Raw genomic sequence first — 13,017 nt, 5'->3', positions numbered from 1 at the left:
AAAAGCTGCTGGGTTTGTCTGAGAGTCTGCGTAAATGATTTGCTTATACAGCCAGACAGGGCGGGACTTTCCACTCTTTGCTGTTCTCTCCCACCAACAAGCAAAGCACCTTGTTTCATTTATGAGCACTAAAGGCCATATCCTATTTGAAGACACTCAACACTGTTTTGCCATATTCAAAGGACACAGCTGAGGAGATTTATTGTACACTCTTAACTCTCATCTGGGTTCTTCACTGCCATGCCCTGCAGTAGCTGTCTGCAGTGACTACAGCCCTGCTTACAGGTATGTTAAAGATTTGTGACCAGGTCATCTATTTTTGTATGTCCACACTATGGCAGTGTGTTGGTAGCTCATTATGGACGCCAGAGTTTTTACTTTTTTCAGCTCAGAGAGTGTGTGCCTGAGCCTGTCTGCCTGCAGAAAAGCAAGGGTGTGGATAGGTGTGTTCCTAACATGACTAACCAGTGAGTAGAAAAATGTTTTAGAAGAAAAACCTCAGTGTTGCAGTCTTCCCCCCGAGCAGATGATTTACTAATATTTTTCTCCTAGACTTTCCTGAAGTCAATTCTGGGCTCTGCTGCGGAGACTGCATGGCTTCAGGTGAAGCAGAAGAAGGCGATGGAGGGATTCCACTGGACATCGACAATGTGCACATGCTTCTCCAAGGTCAGGCTATTTTTGCACTTACATAGATGTTGTGACATGTGATGTGCTGTCGCAGGGAGTCACTGTGGTGGTGAGCAACTCTCTGAGATCAGCTACTCATTAAAGACCAATAATTTTGGAGAAACATTACAAAATTGCATAGATAAAAAAATTCTGCTTCACTTTATTTTCCATCACAGTTACTTGTGAAGTTAGCATTCCAGTTCTAAAAGTGTAATGAAAGTGAAAGTGTGAAAAGCACAACTCCAGCCCGAAGACTGAATCGTGCTTAGAAAGTGTTTAATGTTGTGCTCACGTTTTTCTAGTGTAGGCGTATTTTTTTTAAAGCTGTATAATAAAACACACGCAGACCACAGCACTTTCACTACCCCAGTTCAGAAGATAATCTGCAGTTAAAAGGAGGGTTTGGCACTTTGTTGCGTCTTAGTCTTTTACTTTGAAGATTCATGACAAATAACCTTTCAATAAAAGCAATCTATCTGCTCGGCTTCATTTGATCCACACCATCAAGTCTGCATTAAACTTCACCTTTTATCAAGAGAACTCCAATTATTATTGACTCTGTTTTAATTTCCCAAATAAATTATGTGTATGTGACTCATGCCCATTTTAAAAAGGAAGAAACACTATGCTTTTTTTCTTATCTGTTTTGTCTCCATTTATTTGCATCTAGGAATATTTGATATCAGCTATGTACCAAAACACGCATATAAGCAGTGTGTGAGCATCATGGCAAATAGTACATCATAGAGTCACTCAGCATTGATACTAAAAATATCACCAAAATCTTACACATCATTTACCAAAGGTTGCATGGCCTTGATAGCTGATCCCACAAGGGGTATAACTGCAGAAAGCAGTTCTGTTTTCAAGTAAAATTGTAGTTAAAGTTATTCTATGAGTAGACTGGCAACAATTGAAAAACAAGACTCTTCATCAGGGTCTACGTCAGGATCGCTTAGTCTTTGTAATTGTGTCTCAGTTGAAGAAAAAACTAATATGACTCCATTCATTAATCTGATCAAAACATCTATAAATAAGCAAGTATTGTTTTCAGATTCGAAGTTTAACTACTGGATACAAGATTTCTCCCATTTCCTATGTATGTGCAATGGAAACCTCAAGTTTCTACATGTGTAAACCGCATATTATACCAAATTAGTTGTGATGTAATCAGTGCTGCTCATATGCCCACGCCTTAAACTCAGAATCACTTGTAAACATTTGCCTCAATCACTGTGATTTGACCTGGAAAAGCATATTTAGCTAATGCCTACTCAAAAATGAACTGAGAACAGGAAGTTTTGATTTGGTGAAAGTGAAAACCTCACTGTTGTCTTGTGATAAGAAAATTACATACAGGGGAATTACTGTATTTTAAAATTCTCGCAAGTTTCGCTTTCTGTAGAGTCCAAGGTGGTTCATTTAGGCCTTAGAGTTCCAGAGCTGTAACCAACTAAATCCAGGGATTTAAAAAAGGAAAAAAATCCAATGAGGGCTTCAGGCGTTAATGTGGTGACGCCTTTATGCCGCCAATGCCAGGTGAGGTGGGTGGAGTTCAGTGTTTCAAATGCTCGGGAGTGGCCTGTTTTGGCAAGCTCTTAAACAAACAGAAGCATTAGTTGCTCAGATTCTTGGTCAAAATTGATACCAGGAAACGAGTCCAAAACAAGTGTCTGTGGGCTTTTTTGTTTCTGTCAGACAAAATATCAATATATTATATTTCCTTAAGGCTACTGTCAACAGCTTGCTTTCGGGTCTCGTTGACTGTTATGTAACTTATTGTGGTTAGACTTGATAATTTCATGCTTTTCTTCATTTTCTGATTACTGTAGGAAAGCAGTCTGATGTTATTTACAGTAAAAAGTGCAAAGGTTTGGCAGTGGGAGTTTAGGATGTGTTCTTGTGCGCATCAAGCATCATTTGATCCAAAATATCTCACTCTGTGTGTGCGTACATGTGTCAGTCTGGGCATTTGTTGTTACTGTGAATGTTCCTGTGTGTATATTTGCTCTGCGTGTGTGTGTGCGCATGCCCCAGTATCTATGACTGTGACTTGGAAGCTGTCCCATCTGTTAGGGAGATCCTAGCATTTAGCATGTCTTTAGCTTAAAGAAGAAGCTTTTGACACCAGGATTATCTGGTGGCCAAGGCAGAAGCTTTATGTTGTGGACACCTAAAATCATTATTCATGGGTTTGTTAATTATTCATTATAAGAATGGAGGGTCAAAAATGTTTCTCTTTTTCTGATGTCGGTGAGTAGTTTATGACCTCCTCGTGATTGTAACTCACAACAAAGGTCCCTTTGCAGTTATAAACTACAGCTTTGTTATGGACGTTACATCAGCTTGATCCTGATATGGACAGTAAAGGAATAATAATAATGGTGCTTTGGGGAATACGCCGTAATGTATTTGTTGATATTGTGCATTTAGTGCATTAGGTGTTAAAACTGATGGCTCACACAGACCTAGAGACAAGAACAGAACTAGACACTTTTGAGGCTTTTGCTGCGTTTGAGTGAAGCTTTTGCATAAATCAGCCAGCTTGACTGTGTTTTCATTTCTCTTTAGCATAACAGTATCTCTTTTTAGTGTCTAATACTTAAGTACTGTTCTAATCAAAGAAATCTATACATTCTATCAACAATTTCTATCTATATTTCCCTAACAGTGGAGCATGAACAGATTCAGAAAAGGACATTCACCAACTGGATAAATGCTCAACTTGCTAAGGTATGTTAAGGTGTTATATCTGTGTAAGGTGCACAATGAATTTAACTATATTTATTTGTTTAGCAAAGGGAATGGCAAACTGCAGGAAGACTATGCAGCTGTAAATTCAAATTTGAGATATTTTATGCTTGAGGTAGTGCCAAATAACTGACAAATCCTTGCTTTTAAAGTAATTCCTGGTGCTTTATTAACAGTTTGGTTGGGAATATGGATGTTTAAAGACTATAGTAGTTAGGAAATTGGTGAAAATGGTATATATACTTCTAGGCATGCCATCTGCATAATACATGTACAAAGAAAACAGCAAATTGCATTGCTTGTCCTCAATGCACTTTTTTATGCGACATAAACAGTCAAAAAGTAAATGTTGCAGATGCTTTATCAGCAATACAGATTAACATGACTTCATGCTGTGGTTGAAAGGTTAGCTGCATGTTAGCTGGAGAGCGTAACATGCTGACTCACTGGTGAGAGCAGGGAAGCAACTCATGGATCTCATGGGAAAGAGACCTTGAGCTGCTGACACCAGTCTGGGGTATAAATAGTGCTCAGTAGAGCTGAACAACATGTAACATGAACCGAGGCAGCTCATGTCCACATGACTGTGCTCCAAGCCGAAATCAAAACTAGCAAACCCGAGGTACTTCCTTTATACGTAGAGGTCAGTGTTTGCCACTGTGAACAAGAAAATGCTTTTATATAAACGCATTGCAGCTTCAAAACATTAAAATGTGGATCAGCTTGGTTCGTGCTGTATATTTTGTGTGTAGCATGTAAATTTTCAAGTTACTGTGCAATAAAAAGTGGCATACACACTTTGGACATTGCCCAATGAAGAAGACAACTTCTATTAACCTTTGTGCTTCCTGCTGCACTTGATGTCAGTTAAGGTCAGAAATGATATTTTCATCAGCTTCTTTGACACATGGAAGCACTAAAAAAATTCTCTTTTCTGTAATTATCATTCAGTTTAACACCCAGTGTGACCAAGAGTTGTTTAGATCAAAGATTTTATTATAATTGCAAAATTATATAAAATAATATACGTAATTCAACTTTAGGTGTCACTGTCAGCTTAAACTCACTGCGTATTTCTGTGGTTCTAAAAACAGGAAATAGCTTTTATACAAACACACCTGCTTGTTTACTTTGCTACATTGTACAGATAAAATCAGTAAAACTATATTTTGTGCATTGCTACAGGGAAGCCCGCCCTCATTTGTGTCAGACCTATTTTGTGATCTCAGAGATGGGTCAAAGCTGCTCGACCTGCTGGAGGTGATGAGTGGCCAGATGATGGTGAGTTTTAACATCAGTGAAATGAATAAATTCTAATTTTCTCCTTATGTGAAGACAACTATTGGGAAGATAAAATGGCATAACTGATATTGAGAATTGTCTGCCACTGTCATTATAGAAAAGACAAAAAGGTCGTGGGGTTTTCCAGCAGAGGGCCAATATTGAGACGGCATTAAAATTTCTCAAGAAAAAAAATGTACGTTTGCACACTGAAAAACATTACAATATAATATATGTGTGTCTGTAGTGTGTTTAATGCTTTTGCCGCTGTTGTTCGGTGTGCTTCAGGTCAAACTGGTGAACATTAACATCCCAGATATCATAGATGGGCGGCCGTCCATCATCCTAGGCCTCGTATGGACCGTCATACTCCACTGTCACGTGAGTACAGTGGAATGAAGCATTACTCAGATACTAATGGCAGGACATCTTAACAAAACATGTTAAGATTTATCACAGTTGTTTAAAAATCCTTGCACTGATTCTAAGTTTAACTTTATGAAGGTATTGATCAGTTAATGCACAATATGTTTACCATCTCTGTTTGTTTTAGATTGAGGAGCTGGCCAGTGCGCTCTCCTTTAGCTCGCGTCATTCCTCCCTCGACTCTCTCTCCAGCCTGGACTCCTGGTCCGGCAGCCCTGTTCCAGCTAGTCCAGTCCCCGCAGGTCGGACATCACCGCTCCACAGACGTTTCCGTGTATCTGCCAAGAAGGCCCTGCTCATGTGGGTCAGGGACCAATGCAAAAAGTGAGGGTTTTTCTTTATATTGTATAAATTTTAATATTTACAATGTTTATGCTGTAACCATTTTTTTTTACACTGGTATCTTGAGTTTTTAATGATTAATAATATTCTTTTTTGTCATTTTTTAATCTTCTCAGTGCGAGCCATCTAAGTGATCAATGCGTTAGTCATCTAAAGGTTGTGGACCTTGTCTTCCTCTTTCTAGAGTTCATTGCTCTGTTAATGTGAAGGACTTTAAGTCAAGCTGGAGAAGTGGAGAGGTCTTCCTGGCCATCCTGTCTTCTCTCAGGCCTCAGTTGGTTGATCTCTCACTGGTCCAATCCAGAAGCAACCAGGAGAACCTGGAAGAAGCATTTCACCTTGCTGAGCAAGAGCTGCATATACCCCGCCTGCTGGAACCTCAGGGTGAGTCTGATAAAATGTTAGGGGGCATTTCACAGTGATATTTGTTGTAATTCTGGATAATATGATGACCTTTTCTCAGGAATGACTCCAAAAGGTTTAGATTGATTAAAAAAAACAAAACAACCCCCCCCCCCCCCCCAAACTAAGCTTTGATTCTGCAATAGGCAAACTTGAAAACTTGAGTATTATACAAAAAAGAAAACAAAAGCAAACTAATGGGAGAATTTTGAATCAAATTGTTCTCATTGCCTTTCACCTCAGATGTTGATGTTAGCAGTCCTGATGAAAAGTCTATCATGACCTATGTGGCCCAATTTCTGCAATACTCCAGCGACATGCCAGCACCTGATGACCACTTCCAGGTTAGCGATGAGATCACATTTCTCATTTTTTCAGCACATCCTGCTGTCTTTTGGTCTTCTACAAGAACCTTCATGAATGTAAGGGTGGTCAACCATCTTTCTGTCCTCCTCCTTTCAATACTGTTTTTCATGGTTTGATCTGGTGGTGGTGCTATAGCTGTTTCCTTTGGCCCAGCCCTCCTTTTGCTCACCTGAGACTCTGCCTGCACACTTTACTCCAGCAATTGCTGTCTCACCAGTACACGAGGTACACAATGAATCCTTTAACACTCTGTCACTTTTGTTACGGAAGTCTTTCTTTTCTCTATTAAATAATGGTACTTATTAATGTTCATAACTGTCTAAGTCTCGTGTAATGGCATGAACTGCTTGATCGCGTGGCCCTGACAACTTATTCTAACACTGCAATGGTCGTTACTGACAGCTTTGGTTATGAAAATTTAGGTTTCTCCAAGTGAACGAGCACAGCAAGTGACATGCTGGCTGGAACAAGCCTATCAGGAACTGTCAGATTCATGGAAGGCTGCAGAGAACTCAAGTTATGCTGAAAAATATCAGGTAATGCAGTATTAAGGATTAAATTACATGTTCAGCGTGTGTAGGTTGTAAGGTTAAGGAGTTATCATGTTTGATTTATCAGGTGCTTCAGAGCCTCGCTGGCTCTTTCACTGAGCAACGGAGACCAGTGATGACCCTCCTGGCTGCCCTAAGACGCCGCCCTGAGCTGAGTCAGCAGCAGTGTTTTCTCAGGACAGCGTGGGATCAACTGGAGGAAGAGGTCAGGAAATGTATTTTTGCATAATAAGAAGCAAGGTTACATTCAGGGTTTTAGTTTTTAACCTTGGTATTTTTTTGTTAAGCTGTTGGGGACATTTGTGGGGACATTATTTTAAAATATTGTGGTGAGCTGAGGAATCTTTACAACAGAGGTTGAGCCTGCTGTTCTACCCCAAGCAGAAAGGGGCTTTTTATTGAACAGTTTTGCTGTACTACATTATGCTTCACGGGGTCAATAACCCCGCACATGAACTCACTCATGGTATAGCATCTCTTTCCATCAAACAACAACTGTCAGTGATTTTACACTGTAGCATTAACAGGAACAGTGAAGAGTCACGTAACAATAACGCCACATTATTTTAATATTTACGGAAAGTCGTCAGTATAGAAAACTGCTCGTTTTAGTGAAGCAGATTGCTCATATCAAGTTGTTTGTATATGTGTGTCGTTCTGCAGCTGCAGAGGTGTAAAGCAGACTTGGACCTGAGTCTTCCTCCTCCTCTGGACTCTGTTGTTGCATGGCTGCAGCGTGCAGAGGCAGGGCTTGCAGAAGACGCAGGGAAAGTGAAAGACCATTCAGATGCCGCTAAAGAAGCAAGAGCTCAGCAGGATAGCCTAAAGGTTCATTTGTGTTGAAGCTACATACAAAGAAAGAAAATGTGATCTTGTGACAAAACTTGATAACAGTGTCCTGAAACTCTGAAGAGCAACATTATTCAGATTAAAGCTTAAAAATCTTGTTTACTGTGTTTTTTCACTTTTCAGAATATAAATAAAGAAATGGGCCATTATGTCAATATTCTTGAGACTTATCACAACATGGACGACTCGGGGAACATAGTGGTCCCCCTTGAAAAGTTTGATGAGATAAGAAAACGGTATGTGACCCAATTGTTAAAATCCTATAATTATTGAATGTATTATGATTTTTTTATCACTATATGCAGGTTTAAAGGCACAAATCTCCAAGTCTTGTGTTTGAAAAGAAAAAAGCAGTTTGTTTGCATCTTAATTTTCAAACAGTTTAACCAGCATTCGGGTCTCAACCAAGTATCGAGGGATCAAGCTGGAATACCAGGAGTCCCGTCACACCATCCTGGACCTCCTGAGCCAGATCGGTGCCAAGGTCCAGTCCTGGAAAACACCCTACAGGTCTCAGGAGACCACACATGTTCTTCTGCAGGACTGGCATGTGAGTGTATATCTGAGAGAGTAATATGTAAAAGCATCTATTACTAATTCCAATGATGACTAACAGTGAATGGCATATATTCTATTACATGTTACTTCAAGGCCAGGCCCTTACAATTTAAATAGGATATATCCAGTGAGTCATTTGGGATCAAATTCTTCCTGAAAGACAAAAAGGAAACAAAAAATTATTATTTTCTGTGATTTGTTTTCTAGGAAACAATTGAGCATCAAGACCTGCTTTTCACTCTGACAAGCGCTCTGCACACCCTGAAGGAGAAGGCGAATGTTTATACCAGCAAAGCAGCGCTAAGTATGGAGTAAACATAAAATCATATTGTCATGAACTCAATAGAAATGTAATCAAGTAATTAGGGTTTTTTTTAAGACGAGATTTGACTTTCACACACTTTTCACACCCCAGGCGAAAATTTCCAGCTTGTTACTCGTCAGGTGAAGGAAGCAGAGAGTGAAGTTGAAATGGTCAAACAGGCTGTGACTGCTACTAGGGGTACCATGGAGAGAGTTTTGTGTGCATGGGAGACGTACAACAAAAACCTTGCTTCTCTACAGGCGTGGCTGGCGCAGGAGAAACGAATTCAGTCCCCAGCTGCAACACAGGTAACTTTACCCTGTTTGTCCTGTAGTAACTGTTGTGTAACTTAAAAATCTCCTTTCTTCTCCTATCATCATCATTTAAAAAAATGATTTCAAAATATCCTCATTGTTGCTGGTTTTTCTTTGCTTTTTAAAATACTTGGATACTGTAGGATGTTAGTGAGTGGACTTCACGTCAAGCTCAATTAAATGAGGCAGGGAACTATCTCATAGAAGTGACGGAAACGTCAGTCAGTCTCAGTCTGGTCGAACAGTTGAGCAAAGTCAACATTCAGTGGGCTGAATACATGAAGAAGGCTATGTTTGTAAGTATTCATCTATTAACAATATGTCTTTTATGCAGGTCTAGTTCTGTTTGTTATTTTGTATTTGACATAAGGAGACATTAAAAATAAAGGAGCGTGTTAGACATAAAGATTTTGTCTTTTAGGAGGTATCATCAGAGCCCTGTAGTGGTGCATCATGTCTTCAAATGGTGCATTCAATGACCCAGGAGGCCAGCCTGCTCCTCAGACAGCCACTTGAGGTGGCCTCAGTGCCACTAAAGGCTATCAGACAGAAATTACAGGTTAGTAAAATTTCAAAAGGCTGAATTGATCAGTAAATAATAAATAAACAAACAAATCTTTTTGTTATTTGAGCTACTGTCTCATACTTTATAATATTTCAGTTACTGAGTAAAAAGATGGCAGAAGTGAACGTGTCATCTCTTAGCTCTTCTCCCGACTTTCAAACAAGCTACTTTGAAAAGATCCAGAAAACTCTCCCACAGGTAGGATGCTCACTGAGATGCAGGGAAATTCTCTTTAATATTCCTAGAATATTAAATCAGCGCACAGGCAAACATTGTGCAAATTTACTAGAGTCCAGTTCTCCTATGTTGAATTATAGCAAACAAAGAACAGTCTGACTGTTTATTTGTACTGTAGATGCTTGTTGAAGCAGAGGGGGCCTGTGGGGAGCTGCAGCAGGCTGCATCCAGGCTGGAAGGTGGTCTGGCTGAGCTGGATCGTTGGAGCACTGATGCGATGGACTGTTACAATCACCTAAAGGAAAAAAGTCACAGAGGACACCCTACAATGGAGCCTACAGCAAAAGTCAGCAAACCAAAGCTTCATGTTGTTTCTAATTAGGCGTTTTGTTAGAGAGGGAAAATATAAAGCATATATGAAGCTGTTAAATTCAATACACACTTTAACACTTCCAGGGGCTAATCTCTCGAGGCTTCCAGCTGGCAAACCAGGTTAAAACCGAGGAACAGGATCTTCAAGGCCTTGTTGCAATACAACAGAAAACCTCTCCTCTGCAGCACCTCAGCACCTCTAGCCTGAAGGACAGGGTCACAGAAGCAGTCTCCTACTGCCAGGTAAAGTAAAACAATAGATGTAATAACTTTTTTTCAGTCCCATAATAGTCCCTTTTATTCATTTGTATGCTTTGCATTTTTTAGGACATTCTGGGGATGTTTAGTTCTCTTGGGTATAAGCAGGAAGTTGGTGAATTTCCTAAGAATCAACCAGCCGTTGAAACAATCTTTCGGACAAAGAAACAGCCTGAGATTGGGTTATTAGTTGTGGCCAGAAGCAAACATGTAGAGAACATTGGGAACATCATGCTCCAATCTCAGCACTCAAATCAGCTTTCAGCTTCCACTCCTCAACAAAGGACAAGAGATCTCCAGGGAAAATTACATGATGAAAAAGATATTATTACACCCAAAATAGTCACCAGTTACCCACCTGTAACTTATATTCAATCTCATTTTCTTCAATCTGCAAAAGAAGCTGAATCTGAGCTTTTGATCCAGCCACAGTCATTTTCTAAATCACATCCCCTAGCTTCAAGTTTCAGTGAAAATGATCAGCCACTACCTGATACGACTCAAACTTCTATTAAGGGAAAGTTTTCAGAGAGTCCAGTTCCCGCTAAATATGGAGGAAGTTTACCTTGCCAATTTCAAACCAAGCACAAGAACACAGGACCGAGCTCTATACAGAGCAGTAAACCTCCACAACCACCAGTTATGGTCCACAGGGAAGTCCATTCAAAAGCCCAGTCAATGGCGAGAAGCAGGCTGGAGAAGGCCCGGTTTCGTCTGCAGGGACGCATCCAGCAAGCGATGAAGTTATTTGGTGGCAAAGAGATTTCAGAGTCGGAAGCCAAGAAGAAACAGGTACGCTACCAAACATCACAGAACAAATTAAGAAGGCCGTCACTATCTTTAACAGATGTTTTCAACTGTCACTTCAGTTTTTTGACTCAAATCAACAAATGTAATTGAATTACTAGTGATCACACAGCTGATTTGCTTATTATTTTCTCGGTTTATTACTTTGACAACATTTCAAGGTGAGTTTAAAGGCAGAAATCCACCCAATTGTTGCTTATTAAATGTTTAAAACAGAGGCTTTAATATAATTTAGATGCTTTCAGTGCTGAAACACCAAGGCCTTGAAACGTGCCTGAATATTCATAATTCAAACACTTTCTTTCAAGGTCTCTGGTATTTTGATTTGTGTTGCTACCAGTATCGTTTGTGCATCTCTTTACAGCTATATGTCTTTCTGTGCAGAAAGCTTTAAAAATTCTGCAGCCTGCCATGCTCGAAGAGTTCCTTTGTGCAGTGGAAGGTTTTGGGGCTTTCTGCTCTGGATCCCAGCTCCAGGACTTGATGCTCCTCTCTGACTCAGTGAGAAATCAGTGGGAGGTATGACAGGAACTGCACACATAGTCTGTAATTGACTGACTGATCCAGTCATTTTTATTCAGAGTTAAATCTAATGTAAAGACCTGAACCAAATACCTAAATCATTCACAAGCACATGTAGATCTTTCTTACTTTGCATTATAATCAGTATCACTACCTAAAAGGGGATTATATTTATTCTAGTGTTAAAAGAAACAGACTACATCTCAGTTATAATGAAGTCATTCTGTGATATTCTTTTGGTTTGCTTTTTGGTCATAGGCATAAAACAGTGAATGTTTTTATATAGTGGAAAATAACACGTAATAATAGGTCAAATACGATCCAGTCATACAGGATTTGTTTTGGACTTTTCAAGAATCTTTTTGTGTGTGAGCGTCTTCACAAATTAATCTGATAAATTTGATATATTCTATTTTTTTCCTAAAAACTTTGGTTAAAATTTTTTCTGCTTGCTTTTGTCATGCACAGGATGCACGCAGAGAAATGGCTGCTTTTATTCCGATCTTGTGGTCAAAGATCAGAGAAGGGAAGCAGTCATTTTCTGTCGTGCAGTGTGAAACGCATACTAACACTGTCCACACTGACCAGACTGACGATGATTCTTTGCAGCAGCAGCAGGTACTTGTCTCTAACATAGTATTAACATGGGACTGTGCTGTGTTTGTATCTGCCTGGCAGATGGTCAAATTACTGTAGAAAGAAAGATTTGCCTTCAGCTTCTCAGGAGCTCATATTTCTCCCAGGCTGTCACTGAGGGAGCCGCATCTATTGAGGAACGTGTTGAATCCCTCAGAGAGCTGTGCGAAACACTGACGCCAAAGAAATCCTCCTGCCTCGCTACAGACCAGCTGAGCGAGTCAGATGAAGTAGAGGAAACACAACCAAGGGATGCTGCAGTCCCAGCTAACAGGTCTGAAAACGCTAACGTTAAGAAAGAAACAGAAATCAGAAATGTTCTTCAATGTGACCTTTTGTTAGATTTGCCTTTTTCTTTAATGGAAACTGTTTTAATCATTATTGTCAGACTTTTATTTCCTACATCTAGAAATAATTTTCAGTTTGATGCTCTGTTTGATTTGAAAACTACAAAGGCGAGGCCCTATTTTGCAGTTTCAAAGAAAGTGGCGCCATTTCTCCAACAATGTTCATGCCTATCGGCTTGGTAGTTTTCTTTGTAAGTTTGCTGAAAGTTAGACACGGGCAACACTGATGAAATTCCTCTGGGTTTCACAAAGGAAGCTCAGACTCAAAAGGAAGTTAAAATTGCAGGAAGAAGGTCTAATTTAGATTGTGAAAACTCTATTTGCCTAAATTAGACAGAACTTGATTAGAATCTTGTTGCGTTTGAACTTACCCTTAAATCATTTTTCAAGTTATTAGAATTGTGACTTGAATTCAAAGCGATTTACTTGAAGAAGACCGTTTCTTATTTACAATTGTCACTCTGTAATCCTTCCGGTCTATTAATCTTAATCAGATGTCTGTTTGAATGAGCGGTTC

The 13,017-nt window shown here is 39.6% G+C and overlaps 1 protein-coding gene across 1 annotated transcript in view; it reads left to right on the top strand.

Moving 5' to 3' along the window:
* Positions 1 to 214: 214 nt before the first annotated feature.
* Positions 215 to 13,017, top strand: part of syne2a (spectrin repeat containing, nuclear envelope 2a) — a 91,482-nt gene continuing 78,679 nt past the window's right edge. Inside the window, exons 1-26 of the mRNA XM_082504967.1 lie at positions 215 to 285; positions 388 to 467; positions 553 to 669; positions 3,344 to 3,405; positions 4,609 to 4,704; positions 4,823 to 4,900; positions 4,993 to 5,085; positions 5,258 to 5,454; positions 5,657 to 5,856; positions 6,118 to 6,218; positions 6,663 to 6,776; positions 6,859 to 6,996; positions 7,455 to 7,619; positions 7,764 to 7,876; positions 8,022 to 8,190; positions 8,406 to 8,502; positions 8,614 to 8,810; positions 8,960 to 9,112; positions 9,238 to 9,375; positions 9,478 to 9,579; positions 9,737 to 9,904; positions 10,015 to 10,173; positions 10,258 to 10,980; positions 11,380 to 11,514; positions 11,986 to 12,135; positions 12,261 to 12,427. Coding sequence (XP_082361093.1) covers positions 594 to 669; positions 3,344 to 3,405; positions 4,609 to 4,704; positions 4,823 to 4,900; positions 4,993 to 5,085; positions 5,258 to 5,454; positions 5,657 to 5,856; positions 6,118 to 6,218; positions 6,663 to 6,776; positions 6,859 to 6,996; positions 7,455 to 7,619; positions 7,764 to 7,876; positions 8,022 to 8,190; positions 8,406 to 8,502; positions 8,614 to 8,810; positions 8,960 to 9,112; positions 9,238 to 9,375; positions 9,478 to 9,579; positions 9,737 to 9,904; positions 10,015 to 10,173; positions 10,258 to 10,980; positions 11,380 to 11,514; positions 11,986 to 12,135; positions 12,261 to 12,427 — 3,791 coding nt within the window. The 5' untranslated portion in view covers positions 215 to 285; positions 388 to 467; positions 553 to 593. The remainder of the gene's footprint in view (positions 286 to 387; positions 468 to 552; positions 670 to 3,343; positions 3,406 to 4,608; positions 4,705 to 4,822; positions 4,901 to 4,992; positions 5,086 to 5,257; positions 5,455 to 5,656; positions 5,857 to 6,117; positions 6,219 to 6,662; positions 6,777 to 6,858; positions 6,997 to 7,454; positions 7,620 to 7,763; positions 7,877 to 8,021; positions 8,191 to 8,405; positions 8,503 to 8,613; positions 8,811 to 8,959; positions 9,113 to 9,237; positions 9,376 to 9,477; positions 9,580 to 9,736; positions 9,905 to 10,014; positions 10,174 to 10,257; positions 10,981 to 11,379; positions 11,515 to 11,985; positions 12,136 to 12,260; positions 12,428 to 13,017) is intronic.

This window comes from Aulonocara stuartgranti (genome assembly GCF_965226115.1).
Source record: "Aulonocara stuartgranti genome assembly, chromosome: 15".
In the NCBI taxonomy this organism is placed as follows: Eukaryota; Metazoa; Chordata; class Actinopteri; order Cichliformes; family Cichlidae; genus Aulonocara; species Aulonocara stuartgranti.
This window is presented reverse-complemented; position numbering and strand designations above follow the sequence as displayed.